At 36.0% G+C, this 20,188-nt stretch overlaps 2 protein-coding genes across 3 annotated transcripts in view; one reads left to right on the top strand and one right to left on the bottom strand.

Annotated features, from left to right (window-relative positions):
- The window catches only part of ints8 (integrator complex subunit 8), a 71,866-nt gene that overhangs the window by 39,847 nt on the left and 11,831 nt on the right, over positions 1 to 20,188 (bottom strand). For both annotated transcript variants that reach the window (XM_051872828.1, XM_051872827.1), the window contains 4 exons: positions 13,050 to 13,232; positions 12,850 to 12,957; positions 12,515 to 12,670; positions 5,076 to 5,176 (listed from right to left, as the gene is read on the bottom strand). In XM_051872828.1, the coding sequence (XP_051728788.1) occupies positions 5,076 to 5,176; positions 12,515 to 12,670; positions 12,850 to 12,957; positions 13,050 to 13,232 (548 nt within the window). The remainder of the gene's footprint in view (positions 1 to 5,075; positions 5,177 to 12,514; positions 12,671 to 12,849; positions 12,958 to 13,049; positions 13,233 to 20,188) is intronic.
- Positions 1 to 20,188, top strand: part of LOC127501090 (uncharacterized) — a 279,778-nt gene that overhangs the window by 18,075 nt on the left and 241,515 nt on the right. The gene's annotated exons all lie outside the window — the stretch shown is intronic.

Below are 20,188 nucleotides of genomic sequence, written 5' to 3' on the forward strand. Positions count from 1 at the left end.
GTAATTATGATTTGGTACAAAAGCAGCATCCAAGAAAGGTCTAGTCCTTTAGGAGCAAAGATGGGCCGAGGATCGCCAGTTTGCCAACAAATACGCGAGAAAATTATTGAAATGTTTAAAAACAATGTTCCTCAAAGAAAGATAGAAAGACATTTGCTTATTTCACCTTCAACAGTGCATAACATAATTAAAAGATTCAAGGAATGTGGAGGAATTTCAGTACGTAAAGGACAAGGGCGCAAGCCTAAGCTGAACAACCGTGATCTCCGATCCCTCAGGCGGCACTGCATCAAGAATCATCATTCATCTATAAGCGATATCACCACATGGGCTAAGGACTACTTTGGCAAACCTTTGTCAAGTACCACAATACGTAGTTACATCCACAAATGCCAGTTAAAACTGTACTGTGCCAAAAGGAAGCCCTATGTTAACAGTGTCCAGAAGCGCCGTAGACTTCTCTGGGCTCGGAGGCATCTGGGATGGACCATCACACAGTGGAAACGTGTACTGTGGTCAGATGAATCAGTATTTCAGGTATTTTTTAGGGAGAAATGGACGCCGTGTGCTCCGGACCAAAGAAGAAAAGGATCATCCAGACTGTTACCAGCAACAGTGCCCTTGGCAAAGGTAACTTGCACTTCTGTGATGGCACCATTAATGCTGAAAAGTACATAGAGATTTTGGAGCACAATATGCTGCCTTCAAGAAGACATCTTTTCCAGGGACGTCCATGCATATTTCAACAAGATAATGCAAAACCACATTCTGCACACATTACAAAGTCCTGGCTGCGGAGGAAGAGGATACAGGTACTTGACTGGCCTGCCTGCAGTCCCGACCTGTCTCCAATAGAGAATGTGTGGCGCATTTTGAAGCGCAAAATGCAACAACGAAGACCCCGTACTGTTGCCCACCTTAAGACTTGTTTGCAGCAAGAATGGGACAAAATTACACCTGAAACACTTCATCACTTGGTGTCTTCAGTCCCTAAATGTCTTTTAAGTGTTGTGAAAAGGAATGGCAACATTACAAAGTGGTAAATGCTTTACTGTTCCAACTTTTTTTGAAATGTGTTGCAAGAACCAAAATAGGAATTTTGTTTTTTTTTTTTCAAAAAAAAAAAACAATAAAAATCATGAGGAACACATTAAATAATGTGCTGTTGTATTGTCTGCAATGAAATACAAGTCAAAGTAAATTTAGAAATCACTACTTTCTTTTTTTATTTGTGTTTTCCATATTGTCCCAACTTTTTCTGATTTGGGGTTGTATAACAGGTTTAAGAACTCTTTTTGTAATAACAAAAAGAACTCTGAATGTTTAAATACAATAATAAAATACACAAAAAATATATAAAGTAAAATTTTCAAACAGATTAAAGTGCAAAAGAATTAGGCTATAAAGAACAACAGGTAACACTTTACAATAAGGTCTCATTATTTAATGCATTAACTAAGATTGAGCAATAGCTACATTTGTTACAGAAAGTATTATTTTTTGTTAATGTTAGTTAAGAAATACAACTAATTGTTAGTTTTATCTCATGTCCATTAAATAAGTTCTTTTGATTTTAGTAATGTTATTAAACAGTAACTAAGAAATTACCATTAACTAAGAATAATTAATGCTTTCTAAGTATTTTTCATTATCAGTTTGGTAATAATGAATTAACATGTTAACTAATGAAGCCGTATGTCTCAAAGTTTTACTCAACAATAACAAATAATCAGAACATTTCTAATCATTAGGGCATGTTGTAGTCCAGATTGAAATATAAAAAATGTTTAAGTTTGAAAATAAATAGCCTATTAAGTCTTTAAGTATTACGTATTTGGTGCTGTGATGAACAACATTGAGATATATATATATATATATATATATATATATATATATATATATATATATATATATATATATATATATATATGCAGGGTTATTTCGCAAAAAAAGAACATTATTTTAAAATAATTTCTTCAAACTAGAAACGTATCTGACATTGCCATTAGCTCTTGATAGGCTCAGACTACAGATTATGGTGGGCTATTTGAAGCCGCAATACCAAGAAAGGTTACTCACTACAACGTGGTGCAAATACATGTAACATTTAGGATCCTTGACAAGACAACCTACAATCTAAAACATGAAGTTACTGAAATTGTTTTGTTCAAAAGAAATAATGGTAAATTAAATGCTAGGAAATTTTAAATACTAGCTAATTTTTCACAAATGTACACAGATTTACAAGCGTTTGAGAGACTGCGAATGATAAATCACGTTATGCAATGAATGTGCACACGCGTATATTTTTCAAGCCATACCTGCAAACCATACCTTAAATGGTGGCTATCATAAAACGGATTTTTATACAATCAATGGTAAGACTTTACAATAAGGTTCATTAGTTAACATTAGTTAACTACATTAGTTACATGAACTAATAATGAACGGCACTTATACAGCATTTATTAATCTTTGTTAATGTTAATTTCAACATTTACTAATACATTATTAAAATCTTGTTAACATTAGTTAATACTGTGAACTAACATGAACAAACAATGAACTGTAATTTCATTAACTAACATTAACGAATGTTAGTAAATACAGTAACATGTATTGCTCATGATTAGTTCATGTTAGTTAATACATTAACTCAGTGGTTCTCAACCGGTTGGGCGCGCAGAAAATGCAGAAAATCGAACCATCCGAATTAATTTTTATGACGGACGGAAGTTTCAGAGGCTGCAAACGTAGGCCTATAAAACGTGAGGTCGTATTTAGTTAATATATATATGAACGAATAAACCTGCAAGCTTCTGTAAAAAATGCAGATGATGCCTACTATTAGGCCTAGTAATAACAATAATAAAGCATAAATTAATATCAGAGGTCTGGTGCCAATTCCCAATTATAGCAAATGATAATAGGCCTACTGATGATAATAATAATAATAATAATAAAAATAACAACAACAATAAAGCATGTAACCTCATATAATTATATAGCAATAGCCTAGTAATGATGATAGGCCTACTACTACTCATAATAATAATAATAATAATAATAATAATAATAATAATAATGCCTGCAAGCTCACATTAGAAGTCTGGTGCTACTGCCAATTATAACAATAGCCTAGTAATGATAATAGGCCTACCTACCGCTACTGATGATAATAATAATAATAATAATAATAATAATAATAATAATAATAATGTGGACCTAAAAATAATAGCCTAGGGCTATCTATCTATCTATCTAACTGGTGTGTGGGGGGCACTGGGGTCCCAACTGCAATGAACCAGCTTTGGGGGGGCCCAGCTTGCAAAAGGTTGAGAACCCCTGCATTAACTAATGTTTAACTAATGAACCTTATTGTAAAGTGTTACCCAATCAATATCGAAGCACATGTTAAGTACAAATACAATGAATAGGCAATAGCCTATAGCGCTAAATGCTCCTCTCTAAGTTAATTTTTGTAGCTGACTAATGAGTTTTTGGACATTAAACAGCTTTTCTGAGGTAAATGTGATGGTAAATGTGACATTTTTACAAGCTGTTTTATTGACGCCTTTTCACGGTTGAAACATGATTGATCAATTGCATGTGGCATGATACAGATTTTGGAAAGTTGTACTTATCTTTCAACATACCTAAGGATGTTCATTCATGTTTATTTCGTATTGTAACTAGTAAAGTGGAAGAGATGATCGTTCACGTGCGCTTGAACTGAAGCGCTACAGCGATCTGTCACACCACAGAGCGCCAAGAAAGATCACGTGACACCTCGAGAGACATCTATGGTCTCACTCCAGTCTATGGGAAAGTAGCCCATTTTCAATTCTTGTGAAGTTTATTGTGCTTTTCACCCCAATCTCCCCTGAGTTAGTAGGACTCGGTTGCAGCTGGATCTCTCAACAACACATTTTCCAAGACCCGCCCCATTCAACTTCTGATTGGCTAGCAATGTTAGTTTGGTTGAAAGTGAAAGCTGTGTTCCTCTCATACCATTGGTAGGTGAACTCATGAATGATACAAGATATTGGGTTCATAAGAATGAGACAAGACAATATTTTAACACTATTTGTAAGAAATGTTCAATGACGAAATATAGGGATATAGTCATAATGCACGTTATTTGATGCCCAAACAAACAGCACATCCAGAGATTGAGTTGGTGTGGAACAGCATTTACTGTTAACAAAGCCTCTCTGAGACACTGGAAGAAACACGTAACCTGCACAAACGTAAAAAATTAAAGCGTTGTGCTTCATTCTGAAACCCGCTAAATTGGCTAGTGGGAGCGACTGTGTTACACCCCACTGCTGACGAGTGTCATTGTCAAGCCCTGTATATACAGTGGGAAAAATAATTATTTGATCCCCTGCTGATTTTGTAAGTTTGCCCACTTACAAAGAAATAAAGAGTCTATATGTGCCCATTGGCGTTCCACATGGGCACATAACCAATCTGTGGGAGGCAGAATTCTTGCTGGTTGGTAGGGGATCAAATACTTATTTCACTTGATCAAATGCAAATCAATTTATAACATTTACATAATGTGTTTTTTTTGTTTGTTTTTTTGGGGTGATATTCTGTCTCTATCCGTTAAAATAAACCTACCATAAAATTATAGACCCTTCATTTCTTTGTAAGTGGGCAAACTTACAAAAATAATTATTCTCCCCAATGTATACATATAAACAAGTTAAATATAATTGCTATGGTTTTTAATGAAAAAAGATTTTTTTTTATAAACTTTGTTTAATTTTCATTTCTGGTTTTAAAAGGAAAAAGGAATGTAGACAAAAGTATATAGATCTATTATACTGTACTGTCATTTTCTCAAAAAAACAGTGTGATTTTCAGGGTTGCCTTCTTGCTTGATAGGCTTTCATTCTAAGAACTAAACATATTCTATGCTTATTTATGCAAACTGAAAAATGAGGTTCTAAACATTTTTAGTAGTGATTGAAAGCATGTCTCAGATGCTGTCCAGAATGTCATTTTGAACACTGAATACACATACAATTATCCATTAAGCATCTATAAAGAATCAAGACCTGTCTCACCCTTGTTGAAGCTTGTGCAATAGCTCTAGCTGAATTGAATGTCTGAAGCTGTTGGGTAGACTGAACGTAACATTGTCCCTGATAAAGGCCTCGATCAATGCCTACAGCAAAAAGACACAAAACAGAGATAGTAACAGTTACTGATATACAAATCAACAAATTTACATTTCACCAACTGCACAGTCCTGGCAATCTCCAGCGAAAAACTACTCAATATTCTCCTGGTCTACACTGTATATATTGTGAATGTGCAACTTACAACAGTTATTACGAATGTTATATATTATTTCTTAAACAGAATGCCATAATAGAAAGTGCTTCCAGGGTGGAGTATGAAATACAGTTGCTGGTCAAGAATTTGACAGTACAAAAAACAAAGAGCTGGATAACTATTTAAGGACACATCCCAAAAGCTGGCAGTTATCAAATCCCTAATCAAGAAGACCTAATTAATTAAATACATATATATCTTATCTGCCGCTTATGTCTAAAATATTAGGAAAAAGTAGTGCCACCCCAGGGAGAAGAATAGAGTAAACTTTAGTTACCTACACAATAGGGGTGGGCGATATGACCAAAGTCTTATTTCACGGTATGAGAAATTTTATTTCACAATAACGATATACATCTCAATATAGCTATTTTTATTTTATTTTTCTAATTAAAAATACTAAAGAAGCAAATTACAAACAGTATGACAAATAGAGAAAAGATACAAATTAAATAACTAGGGCTGGGACAATTCTCGATTTGCGATACAAAAAATCTGGAGCGATTCTGATATTTGTGTGTGTCTGTGAGGAATCAGAATACAACAGTTTCAAAGCACACGCAGCACCATCGCGGATCTGTGGTTAAAAACAAAGCTCAGAATTAATTTTGAAATTTTCAGAATCGATCCAGAATTGTATTTTTTTTTTTTACCAATTATCCAAATAATGTATAGTTATACAAAGCTATTATTATCAGAGCATGTGTAGAGCTCGAACCTTCCATAAAATAATCTTCTATAAAATTCAGAAAGGTTGAAGCGAATTACAATGACATTCGCGGGCTTCATTGCACAAGATAATGTGCTTTGAGAAACGTGTGCTTTGCTTGCAGTGTGTGGTCTCGCCCGCCGGTATTTTCCTTACAAATGCTCTACGAAGGCATAATTTATGTCGTTTGGAATGCAGTTGGGCTTATATTAAAAATATGAAACTCACTGAAAGAAGGCTGCATTCAATTTCAAATCCTCATGTGCGCTTTGCATGCGGCTGTGTGCGACTCTGTGTAAGCGGTTAAATGTACTTGCATCTCAAAATGCTTTTATGACGCGAAATGAATGTAAACACAGTCAATTATGTCTTAAGGGCTTAAACAGACAGGACAAACCACATCTTATATTTCAAAAGAGATCTGTGCATTAGTGTGAATGAAGCTTATTAGTTCTCCCGCTGTCTATAATGTCATCAGTAATAATCAAACAACAGTAAAGCTGAGAAAGAGAAAAAAAATAAATAAATGCACTCACTGCTCTTGAATGGAAAACGTTCAGATGCTCTTAAATACTGAAAGCATTCTTTGTTTATTGCTAGTGGTGGATCCAAAATGGTCAATATTCATATTCATGCATTTTATTCATATTTCATGTTCATTCATTTTATCATTTATGGCTTATGATTTCTCAACATTATCTTTGATTTTATATATTCATGCACTCCTACTCCATATATTAATCCTCATCATATTTTCAAGTATTTACTCTTTATTGTACTCCTTTATGGTTATTCTTCTTTTATCTTTAAGAGTATGTATGCTTGCTATATTCAATTGTTCTTCAAAGTGCTCCAATGTGACAGGTCATGTTGACACGTTTGTGGTTAGATATTAGACGCCTGCCAAGTACTGCAGAATTGATGTTCTGGTGCACATGATGTACCTTTTCCTGCAATAATATTTTGTATTCAAATGAAAGGGGATATTTGAAATGTGTTCTGTCGTTCCGACAAAGGTGTTAAACCCACTCTTTGGGTGCTATTTTTTTTTTACTCTATCTGGTAATGTCAACAGTCACGGGACCATAAAATTACCCAATGACTGTTTTGATACCAGGAAACCGGTACATTGGCTTTACTTGGCTGTAAATAAATATAAAACAGACTAAGATTTTTCAAGTTGGTAAACTAATTAAGAAAAAAAGTAGATCAAGAATCGTTTTGGAATCGGATCGTGACTCCCAGAATCAGAATTGGATCAGATCAGATCGTGAGGTGCCTAAAGATTCCAACCCTTAATTGATATTTATTATTAATACATTTTTGTCCAATTTTAGTGTGTTACTTTCAATAAAAGTGTGGTTATTTTATTTTATTGGCTTGTATTTTTTAATTCAGAATCATTAAAATTATTTAATTTCATTAAAAAGTCTAATATTAATAAAACTATACAAAAAAAAAAACCTCATTTAAAATAATAAATAAATAATTTTTAAAAAGCATTTTTTCGGTTTTGTTTTTCAGCCAAGTGCATTCAGAATTTTCGGTTACGGCCCAGAATTTTCATTTCGGTGCATCGCTACTTCAAATTGTGTTAGAAAGGTTTACTATTGCTGCTTCCATATAGATATCTGTGTTTTTTTCCTCTTTTATTATTATTATTATAAATGGTTTACTAGTACTTCTGTATATTTAAATGTTTGAAACATAAAAAACATTATGTGGTCAAAAACTATGAACAGTTGTAATAACTTACAGTATATGACAAGCACTCGCTGAGCGTGTCCTGCTCTCTCTGTCTCAGTGCCAGCCAAAGCGCGAAAGCAGCTCTAATTATACTAGTAGGGATGTACCGATAGGATGTTCTTGCAGCCGATACCAATAACGTTACCGATTTTAACAAACAATTATTGGCCGGTTCGAATACCGATATTTGCTTTCTTATTTGAAATTGTCATTAAAATATATAGTATTTTGATCATGTTTTAAATCAGAAAAGTTCAAAAACACATGCATTAAGTTATACTAGCTAGTTTATTGCTGCATCATCAAATGATTTATAATGAACATGGATTGGATCCATTTAACATTCAGCAGGCCTACATAAATACAACAGAACTGTTAAACTTAATTAAACTAAATTAAATACATATAAATCCTTCCTTATTGCAACAGACTTTATTATGATTAATCTTCTACAGTGGGGATCGAAAGTTTGGGCACCCCAGGTAAAAATTTGTATTAATGTGCATAAAGAAGCCAAGAAAAGATGTAAAAATCTCCAAAAGGCATCAAATTACAGATTAGACATTCTTAAAATCTAACTTTTTTGACATATTATATTTCCATCATTTACACTTTCAAAATAACAGAAAACAGAAAACAAAAAAATGGCGTCTGCAAAAGCTTGGGCACCCTGCAGAGTTTATAGCATGCACCGCCCCCTTTGGAAAGCTGAGACCTGACAGCATCATGGATTGTTCTCAATCATCGTCTGGAAAGACCAGGTGATGTCAATCTCAAAGGTTTTAAATGCCCAGACTCATCTGACCTTGCCCCAACAATCAGCACCATGGGTTCTTCTAAGCAGTTGTCCAGAAAACTGAAACTGAAAATAGTTGACGCTCACAAAGCAGTAGAAGGCTATAAGAAGATAGCAAAGCGTTTTCAGATGCCAATATCCTCTGTTCGGAATGTAATTAAGAAATGGCAGTCATCAGGAACAGTGGAAGTTAAAGCAAGATCTGGAAGACCAAGAAAAATATCAGACAGAACAGCTCGCAGGATTGTGAGAAAAGCAAGTCAAAACCCACGTTTGACTGCACGATCCCTCCAGAAAGATCTGGCAGACACTGGAGTTGTGGTACACTATTCCACTATAAAGAGATACTTGTACAAATATGGTCTTCATGGAAGAGTCATCAGAAGAAAACCTCTTCTACGTCCTCACCACAAAAATCAGTGTTTGAAGTTTGCAAATGAACATATAGACAAGCCTGATGCATTTTGGAAACAAGTTCTGTTGACCGATGAGGTTAAAATAGAACTTTTTGGCCGGAATGAGCAAAGGTACGTTTGGAGAAGAAAGGGCACAGAATTTAATGAAAAGAACCTCTGTCCAACTGTTAAGGCATGGGGGTGGATCAATCATGCTTTGGGGTTGTATTGCAGCCAGTGGCACAGGGAACATTTCACGAGTAGAAGGAAAAATGGATTCAATAAAATTTCAGCAAATTTTGGACGCTAACTTGATGCCATCTGTGAAAAAGCTGAAGTTAAAGAGAGGATGGCTTCTACAAATGGACAATGATCCTAAACACACCTCAAAATCCACAGTGGATTACATCAAGAGGCGTAAACTGAAGGTTTTGCCATGGCCTTCACAATCTCCTGACCTCAACATAATTGAAAATCTATGGATAGACCTTAAAAGAGCAGTGCGTGACAGACAGCCCAGAAATCTCAAAGAACTGGAAGACTTTTGTAAGGAAAAATGGGCGAAGATATCTCAAACAAGAATTGAAAGACTCTTGGCTGGCTACAAAAAGCGTTTACAAGCTGTCATACTTGCCAAAGGGGGCAGTACAAGGTATTAACTCTGCAGGGTGCCCAAACTTTTGCAGACGCCATTTTTTTGTTTTCTGTTATTTTGAAAGTGTAAATGATGGAAATAAAATCTAACTTTTTTTACATATTATAAGAATGTCATCTGTAATTTGCTGCCTTTTGGAGATTTTTCCATCTTTTCTTGGCTTCTTTATGCACATTAATACAAATTTTTACCTGGGGTGCCCAAACTTTCGATCCCCACTGTAATTTGTTTTTGTATACATTTTAATATTTTTTGTATGTTTAAATATGTAAAAGATCTGCACTTAAGATCTCAAGTAAGATCTCCTTTACTAAGGCAGGACTCTTATTTTGACAGGTCTTCTAGTCTATGGAGTGATACGGGTTATGAAAGGGAGAGCACGCAGTTCTTTAGAGTTATTTTGCAGATTTAAAGTTTGCCAGTTTATTAAATGTAGCTGGGTCATCAGATGCCTCCGTACAAATCAGCTTTTCATCATGGCTGCTGCTTCTCTCAGAACTCTACAAATTATTTGTTTACAACGTACACGTTTATTGTGATTTTAACTGCTTCCAAACTGCATAAGAGAGACGCACCTGCATGCCTTGCCAGTTTAATTTTTTTATATACAATTTTAAGAGCGCACACACCTACCACATGCACAGAAAACCAGCCGTCACAGCGCGTGTACTACACTGAATTAGGCCTGAATTATCTGTAGCGTCTTATTACGTTTAAAGTGTCAAAACACTCTAGGTTCACATAAACAGGCTTTGTCCGTGTTTTTTTCTATGCTGATGTATTTATTGCCTTCTGCAATAATAATAATAATAATAATAATAATAAAAAAACAACATGACTCAAGGAAAACAATTCAAAATAAATGTTTTTTACAAAGATGGATGTGTGATATAGTGCAAGAATACGTTGTAATTAATGTTGTAATATTACAACAAAATTTATGTTTTTGTTCAAAAGATAAACAAAGGGTTAGTTGACCCAAAAAATTAAATTTCTGTAATAATTACTCACCCTCATGTGGTTCCAAACCCGTAAGACCTTCGTTCATCTTCAGAACACAAATTAAGATATTTTTGATGAAATACAAGAGGGTTTTTTTTTTTTTTATAAAAAAAAAAATCTTGAAAAAAATACTTTAATTTATAAACCGTTGTTTTCCTTTTGTTTAATAGGTTTACATTAGGACAGAATCTTGTTATAAAGATAATTGTAGGCCTTTTTAATAAATAAAATGCTGTACGTTTTATTACTATTATTATTATTATTATTATTATTATTATTAAGTAGGCTACATACAAAAAAAAAAAAAAAAGTTAAAAAAAAATAACGTTATTAACAGTTATTTTTTCTGATCAAACCGGTTTCGGAACATTAATAATACAGAAGGAACGCTTTAACAGAAACGTTAAAATACCGATTCTGCTCGGAGTGAAACGATAGAATTTAAGCCCTGGACGAGATTACTTTTTGTGCGCAAAAACAAAAATAATTTATCCAATACTTTATCCAACAATTTCGTCTCTCCCCTGTCATTCTGCTACGCTATTTAAGGTGCAGCGCTTCCACAAGGTTCTACATCAGAACGCCGGCTCAGTATTAAAAAAAAACCCTCAGATTTTATCAAAAATATCTTAATTTGTGTTCCAAAGAGTAACAGAATAATAATAACAGAAATTTCATTTTTGGGTGAACTATCCCTTTAAGCTCATTCAAGAGTATTTGTAGCAATGTCGTTTTACAAAATAATAATTAATAATTATATACAGACCCCGCACATTACATGCAGGAAAAAAAAAAAAAAAAAAAAAAAGTAAGTCGTGCTCACGATTTAGCAAATTGTGGGAACAAAATAGTAAATCGTGCACGATTTAGCCTACGATTTTTTTTCCTGTATGTTACGTGCGGGGCTCCATAATAATAATAATAATCTTTACAAACAAATTTCTTGTTTAGTGAAGCTCATGCAATGTAAGTGGGATCAAATTTTGAAGGCCATAGGTCAAGCCATCAAACACTGAACTGGACTAGATCCAAAAAGCACCAGTATGAACACAAAGAGGTCTGAGACCACATTCCTCCTTAAGTGGACCAAAAAAGGATCTGAGTCCTCTTTCAGGGACACGGACAGTGTGAACGTAAAGAGAACTGGGTCCTTTTTTTACTGGGTTCACCTCTTGGTCCACTTAAAGGGGTCTGAGTTTGGTTCTTTTAAAGAGGACCCAAGTGTGAAAACACCCTAATGTGCACTTCTTGTGCTGTGTTTTGTTTAGCTTTTATGGTGATTTTTTTTTTTTTTTTTTTTTGGGAGTGAAAACGGAGGGAATAAAACATCAGTAAAGTTTTGGCCATTCGGATAAATGTTATTTAGTCAAAAAAAAATTGTCTTTTGCTATTTGATTAACATTATAGCACAGGCAGCAGCGCTAGGATCATGTAACCGATATTATACGGCTCTGTGCCTTCACGCATTTAATTAATAAACCATCTGTTTGTTATTTTGACCTTTTTCCTGCTATAGCCAATATGCAGATGGTTGTAAATTGAGCAAAAATCGGCCGATAAATATCGGCGGCCGATACATCAGTGCATCTCTACATACTAGTGTATCTCTAAATACTAGAGTGATCACATACTGCAGGGAACTCTCATCTTTGGGTTTAGAAGGTAGGCCATAAAGACTTTCCAAGTCAGAAGGCTCAAGTCTAAGATGAGTCGCAAGTCATCACATTTGGGACTCAAGTCTACAACCCTGGTTTTAACTTTTGTCATGTGATCATTAAGGCTTTTTAATCAATAAGAGTACCATGGTACTCTTTTCATCTCAACATGTTTAATGGCAGCACAGTGCTTTGGGAGTTCTTGCTGACCCCATAATTGTGGTTCCTCATGAAGCCGCTGATCTGACCATAAGGGGTGTGTTGGCTCTCTTTGGGGTCTGAGGTTCCGGTCAGAGTTCTGCAGGCGCTCCAGTATCCTGCCAACCGCTGCTCATCCAAACAACAGAGAGATGCAGAGAAATCCAGCTGCCATCAGACACAACAAAATTAATAATGTTATGATTCAGAATGTTGATTATCTCAGCAGATTAATACAATCCTGAAAGCTGTTTGATCAATATAGCATTTCAGTTATGAATGAGAGTAAATAATGACAGCATGTTCCTTTTTGGGTAAAGTGTTCCTTTAATTTGATTATGTCTCACCTTTGTGAGGAGTTCTCGTGCCATTCTAAAGTGTTCTCTGGCTTTCTCATACACTGATGTCTCAGAACAGCCTTGCTGAAAGTAAATACCTCCTAAATCATAATGCACCTGTCAGACAGATATGAACATTGTTCACTTTTAATAACAAAACATATATTTACATGATGAATGGGCACATTTATATTCTCTGTAGGACACACCTGACAGTGAAGGTGATCGGCGCTGATGTGCAGCCCTGCGGTGGAGGACTCAGTCTCTCCGTTGGCTGTACTGGGATCAGCAGCTAGCAGGTCAAGGGTTCGAAGCGTGTGGATGTAGAAGTCTTTTTTAATGTTCAGGGCTCTTTCTAACACCATGATAGAATCTGTGGCCTGTTCTCTGAGCTGAAGAGCAGAGCGTTAAAGAAGTGACAGGGCTATGATGAGCTTTCTTTGAGAAGGAAAATGGCATTTTAAAGAATAAGAAAACCATTTATCTCTAGAAATAGGGGGTGCATACTAGGGCTGTGCCGGTAAACTTGACAACCGCATGACACGGTTATGACACGAGTGAAGCACAAAGCTTTGTTCACAAAAGAAATAATAGGTTAGCAATCAAATGTTACATCGCAGCTATTTAAACATTTGGATTTATGCCGAATGAGAGGTACATGAGCCCATAAATTTAAGCTTTGTCAGCATTGTTGAGGTATATACAGCCGAATCACAGCCGTGCTGATATACAGCCATATGGCACGGCTACTCGTGTGATATTGCTTACATGTATCTATATATCTACATACCTCTCTCTCTCTATATACAGGTGCTGGTCATATAATTAGAATATCGTGAAAAAGTTCATTTTTTTATTGTAAATTATTTAAAAAAATGAAACTTTCATATATTCTAGATTCCCTACATGTAAAGTAAAACATTTCAAAAGGTTTTTTTTGTAAATTTGTTGATTAGAGCGTACAGCTAATGAAAGTCCAAAATCCAGTATCTCAAAATATTAGAATATTTACATTTGAGTTTCATTAAATGACCATCCCTACAGTGTAAAATCCGGGTATCTTTTGTTTTTTGAAACCACACTAATGGGGAAGACTGCTGACTTGGCAATGGTCCAGGAGACAATCATTGACACCCTCCACAAAGAGAGTAAGTCACAGAAGGTCATTACTGAATGGGGTGGCTGTTTACAGAGTGAAATATCAAAGCATATTAAATGCAAAGTTGACTGGAAGGAAGAAATTGGGTAGGCAAAGGTGCACAAGCAACAGGGATGACCGCAAGCTTGACAATACTGTCAAGTAAAGCCGATTCAAACACTTGGGAGAGCTTCACAATGAGTAGAATGAAGCCGGAGTCAGCACATCAAGAGTCACCACACTCAGACATCTTCAGGAAAAGGACTACCAAGCCACTTCTGAACCAGAGACAACGTCAGAAGCATCTTACCTGGGCTAAGGAGAAAAAGAACTGGACAGTGAACAGTGGTCGAAAGTCCACTTTTCAGATAAAAGTAAATTTTGCATTTCATGTTGAAATCATGGTCCCAGAGTCTGAAGGAAGACTGGAGAGGCACAGAATCCAAGCTGCTTGAAGTCTAGTGTGAAGTTTCTGAAGTCAATAATGATTTGGGGGGGGCGTGACGTCTGCTGGTGTTGGTCTATTGTGTTTTATCAAGTGCAAAGTCAATGCAGCCATCTTCCAGGAGATTTTGAAGCACTTTATGCTTCCATCTGCTGACAAGCTTTATGGAGATGCTGATTTCCTTTTCCAGCAGGACTTTAGCACCTGCCCACAGTGCAAAAACCACTTCCAAGTGGTTTGCTGAGCATGATATTACTGTGCTTTATTGGCCAGCCAATATGCCTGACCTGAATCTATGGGATATTTTCAAGAGAAAGATGAGAAACAGTCGATCCAACAATATACAGATGATCTGAAGGCTCAATAGTGCCTCAGCAGTGCCACAGGCTGATCACTTCCATGCCACACTTCACTGATGCAGTAATTTGTGCTAGGAGCAAGTCATTTGCTGTAATATGTCCTGCCGATCAAGTATTGAGTGCACAAAAGAACATACTTTAAAGAACTTGAACTTTTCTGTTTTGCAAATCCATTTTTTGATTGATTTTAGGAAATATTCTAATATTTTGAAATACTGGATTTTGGACTTTCATGAGCTGTACGCTCTAATCATCAAAATTTAAAAAAAAAACTTTTGAAATGTTTTACTTTACATGTAGGGAATCTAGAATATATGAAAGTTTCATTTTTAAAAATAATTTATAATAAAAAAATGAACTTTTTGATGATATTCTAATTATATGACCAGCACCTGTATATATATATATATATATATACATACATACATACACACACACACACACACCCCTCATAAATATATATAAACATTTTTATCGCGATTAATCACACACCCTTTTGTGCAATTAATCATGCTTAATCGCAAACTTATCGTGAAATTAAGCATACATCATTTATCTTGTTTAACACGTCCATTTTGCCATCATTGCCTATATCCAGCAAAGTAAACCATCAGATTGAAGTGTGATTCTCACAAAACTGTATTTTTCAGCTTTTTTCATAGTAAATTTAGGTCTTTCCAAAAAAGGACACTTGCAGACTCCAAAAGGACACCAAATAACCAAATGATATGAGTCCATATAATTCATACATTTATGTACACCAAAGCACCCATAAAAACAGCAAAAAACGTTTCAGAAATCAGTATATTGTATGTGCAACAGCAAAGAGCTTGTTTACATTTTAGACAAGTCAAGTTGCGATACTTAACAGGAGATGCCAAAAAAACCTAAACCAACTACCTTGACCTACATATATACTAAAGTACACAGCAACATACACAGGACAAATCCAAATATTATCCTGAATGAGTGTGAAAACAATGTGAATGTTCTGAAATGTGTCTGTGCATAAATCCAATGTGCAATCAGTGCGTCGAGAGCGCTCATACATGATTTGTTTGCGCATCAATATAACGGACTCACGCGTGCTTAATGTACGACTCCTGTCAGTCAGCGCAATCGTGTTTACTTTGATTGCAATCCTCATCCATCAAAACTTTACTAGCGAGACGCTGGTTTGCTTTATCCAGCCGAGAAACATACAGGTGCATCTCAATAAATCAGAATGGTGGAAAAGTTCATTTATTTCAGTAATTCAACTCAAATTGTGGAACTTGTGTATTAAATAAATTCAATGCACACAGACTGAAGTACTTTAAGTCTTTGGTTCTTGTAATTGTGATGATTTTGGCTCACATTTAACAAAAACCCACCAATTCACTATCTCAAAAAATTAGAATACTCCATAAGATCAATAAAAAAAAAAGGATATTTTAAACAAATGTCAGGCTTCTGAAAAGTATGTTCCTTTTTATGCACTCAATACTTGGTTGGGCCTCCTTTTGCATGAATTACTGCATCAATGCAGCATGGCATGGAGGCAATCAGCCTGTGGCACTGCTCAGGTGTAATGGAAGCCAAGATTGCTTTGATAGCGGCCTTCAGGTCATCTGCATTGTTTGGTCTGGTGTCTCTCATTTTCCTCTTGACAACACCCCATAGATTCTCTATGGGGTTCAGGTCAGGCGGGTTTGCTGGCCAATCAAGCACAGTAACACCATGGTCATTGAACCAGCTTTTGGTACCTTTGGCAGTGTGGGCAGGTGCCAAATCCTGCTGGAAAATGAAATCAGCATCTCCATAAAGCTTGTCAGCAAAAGGAAGCATGAAGTGCTCTAAAATTTCCTGGTAGATGGCTGCGTTGACTGTGGACTTCAGAAAACACAGTGGACCAACACCAGCAGATGACATGGCAGCCCAAATCATCACTGACTGCGGAAACTTCACACTGGACTTCAAGCAACATGATTTCTGTGCCTCTCCACTCTTCCTCTAGACTCTGGGACCTTGATTTCCAAATGAAATGCAAAATTTACTTTCATCTGAAAAGAGGACTTTGGACCACTGAGCAACAGTCCAGTTCTTTTTCTACTTAGCCCAGGTAAGACGCTTCTGACGTTGTCTTTGGTTCAGAAGTGGCTTGGTACGTGGAATGTGACAGTTGTAGCCCATTTCCTGAAGACGTCTGTGTGTGGTGGATCTTGATGCACTGACTCCAGCTTCAGTCCACTCCTTTTGAAGCTCTCCTAAGTTCTTAAATCGGCTTCGCCTGGCAATCTTCTCAAGCCTGCTGTCATTCCTTTCACTTGTACACCTTTTCCTACCACACTTTCTCCTTCCAGTCAACTTTCCATGAATATGCTTTGGCACAGCACTCTGCGAACAGCCAGCTCTTTCAGCAATGACCCTTTGTAGCTTACCCTCATTGTAGAGGGTCTTGATGATCGTCTTCTGGACAACTGTCAAGTCAGCAGACTTCCCCATGACTGCTGTTGGGATTACTGACCTAAACCCAATATTTATACCCTGAGAATGGTAATTTAATAGAACTTGAAATTAAATATTCTAATAATTTGAGATACTGATGTTTTTTATTTTGATGAGCAGCAAGCTGTAATCATCAAAATGAAAACAAAAAAAGTCTGGAAATATTTTACTTTATGTCTAATAAATCTAGAATTTATTTAAGTTTTACTTTTTGAATTAAATTACAGGAAAAAAAAAAAAAACGTTTTCATGACATTCTAATTTATTGAGATGCGTTAAGGATTTTAAATTAATCGTGTGTGTTAACGTTAACAGACCTAATATATATATATATATACACACACACAGTAGTCAATATTTGAAGTGGATCAAAAAAAGTTAATCGAAAGGTTTTGATCCACTTCAAATGTTGACTACTACAGTGGGTACGGAAAGTATTCAGACCCCCTTAAATTTTTCACTCTTTGTTATATTGCAGCCATTTGCTAAAATCATTTAAGTTAATTTTTTTTCCTCATTAATGTACACACAGCACCCCATTTTGACAGAAAAAACACAGAATTGTTGACATTTTTGCAGATTTATTAAAAAAGAAAAACTGAAATATCACATGGTCCTAAGTATTCAGACCCTTTGTTCAGTATTTAGTAGAAGCACCCTTTTGATCTAATACAGCCATGAGTCTTTTTGGGAAAGATGCAACAAGTTTTTCACACCTGGATTTGGGGATCCTCTGCCATTCCTCCTTGCAGATCCTCTCCAGTTCTGTCAGGTTGGATGGTAAACGTTGGTGGACAGCCATTTTTAGGTCTCTCCAGAGATGCTCAATTGGGTTTAAGTCAGGGCTCTGGCTGGGCCATTCAAGAACAGTCACGGAGTTGTTGTGAAGCCACTCCTTCATTATTTTAGCTGTGTGCTTAGGGTCATTGTCTTGTTGGAAGGTAAACCTTCGGCCCAGTCTGAGGGCCTGAGCACTCTGGAGAAGGTTTTCGTCCAGGATATCCCTGTACTTGGCCGCATTCATCTTTCCCTCGATTGCAACCAGTCGTCCTGTCCCTGCAGCTGAAAAACACCCCCACAGCATGATGCTGCCACCACCATGCTTCACTGTTGGGACTGTATTGGACAGGTGATGAGCAGTGCCTGGTTTTCTCCACACATACCGCTTAGAATTAAGGCTAAAAGTTCTATCTTGGTCTCATCAGACCAGAGAATCTTATTTCTCACCATCTTGGAGTCCTTTAGGTGTTTTTTCATGTGTCTTGCACTGAGGAGAGGCTTCCGTCGGGCCACTCTGCCATAAAGCCCCGACTGGTGGAGGGCTGCAGTGATGGTTGACTTCATACAACCTTCTCCCATCTCCCGATTGCATCTCTGGAGCTCAGCCACAGTGATCTTTGGGTTCTTCTTTACCTCTCTCACCAAGGCTCTTCTCCCCCGATAGCTCAGTTTGGCCGGACGACCAGCTCTAGGAAGGGTTCTGGTCGTCCCAAACGTCTTCCATTTAAGGATTATGGAGGCCACTGTGCTCTTAGGAACCTTAAGTGCAGCAGAAATTTTTTTGTAACCTTGGCCAGATCTGTGCCTTGCTACAATTCTGTCTCTGAGCTCTTCAGGCAGTTCCTTTGACCTCATGATTCTCATTTGCTCTGACATGCACTGTGAGCTGTAAGGTCTTATATAGACAGGTGTGTGGCTTTCCTAATCAAGTCCAATCAGTATAATCAAACACAGCTGGACTCAAATGAAGGTGTAGAACCATCTCAAGGATGATCAGAAGAAATGGACAGCACCTGAGTTAAATATAAGACTGTCACAGCAAAGGGTCTGAATACTTAGGACCATGTGATATTTCAGTTTTTCTTTTTTAATAAATCTGCAAAAATGTCAACAATTCTGTGTTTTTCTGTCAATATGGGGTGCTGTGTGTACATTAATGAGGAAAAAAAATGAACTTAAATGATTTTAGCAAATGGCTGCAATATAACAAAGAGTGAAAAATTTAAGGGGGTCTGAATGCTTTCCGTACCCACTGTATATATATATATATATATATATATATATATATATATATATATATATATATATATATATGTGTATATATATATATATATATATATATATATATATATGTGTATATGTGTATATATATATGTATGTGTGTGTATATATATATATATATATATATATATATATGTGTATATATATGTATGTGTGTGTATATATATATATATATATATATATATATATATATATATATATATATATATATATATATACACACACACATATATATTTTACACACATACATAAACACACACATACAGTTGTAGTCAGAATTATTGGCACCCTTGGTAAATATGATCAAAGATGACTCTAAAAATAAATCTGCATTGTTTATCCTTTTGATCTTTAATTCACAAAATTAGCAAAAAAATCTAACCTTTCATTGAAGGAAAAGAATTGAAAGTGGGGTCCCCCCCCCACAATCACATTATGAAATAAATATTTTTCTCCGAGACACATTGGCCGCAATTATTGGCACCCTTTTATTCAATACTTTTTGCACAACCTCCTTGTGCCAAAATAACAGCTCTGAGTCTTCTTCTATAATGCCTGATGAGTTTGGAGAACACCTGACAAAAGATCAGAGACCATTCCTCCATGCATTATCTCTCCAGATCCTTCAGATTCCCAGCTCCATGTGGTGCTTCTTCTCTTCAGTTCACTCCACTCATTTTCTTTAGGGTTCAGGTCAGGGGACTGGGATGGCCATGGCAGAAGCTTCATTTTGTGCTCAGTGACACATTTTTGTGTTAGTTTTGATGTTTGTTTTGGATCATTGTCCTGATGGAAGAACCAACCACGGCCCATTATTGGATTTCTAACAGAAACGGTCAAGTTTTGATTTTTTATCTG

This window comes from Ctenopharyngodon idella, chromosome 19 (genome assembly GCF_019924925.1).
Source record: "Ctenopharyngodon idella isolate HZGC_01 chromosome 19, HZGC01, whole genome shotgun sequence".
Lineage (NCBI taxonomy): Eukaryota > Metazoa > Chordata > Actinopteri > Cypriniformes > Xenocyprididae > Ctenopharyngodon > Ctenopharyngodon idella.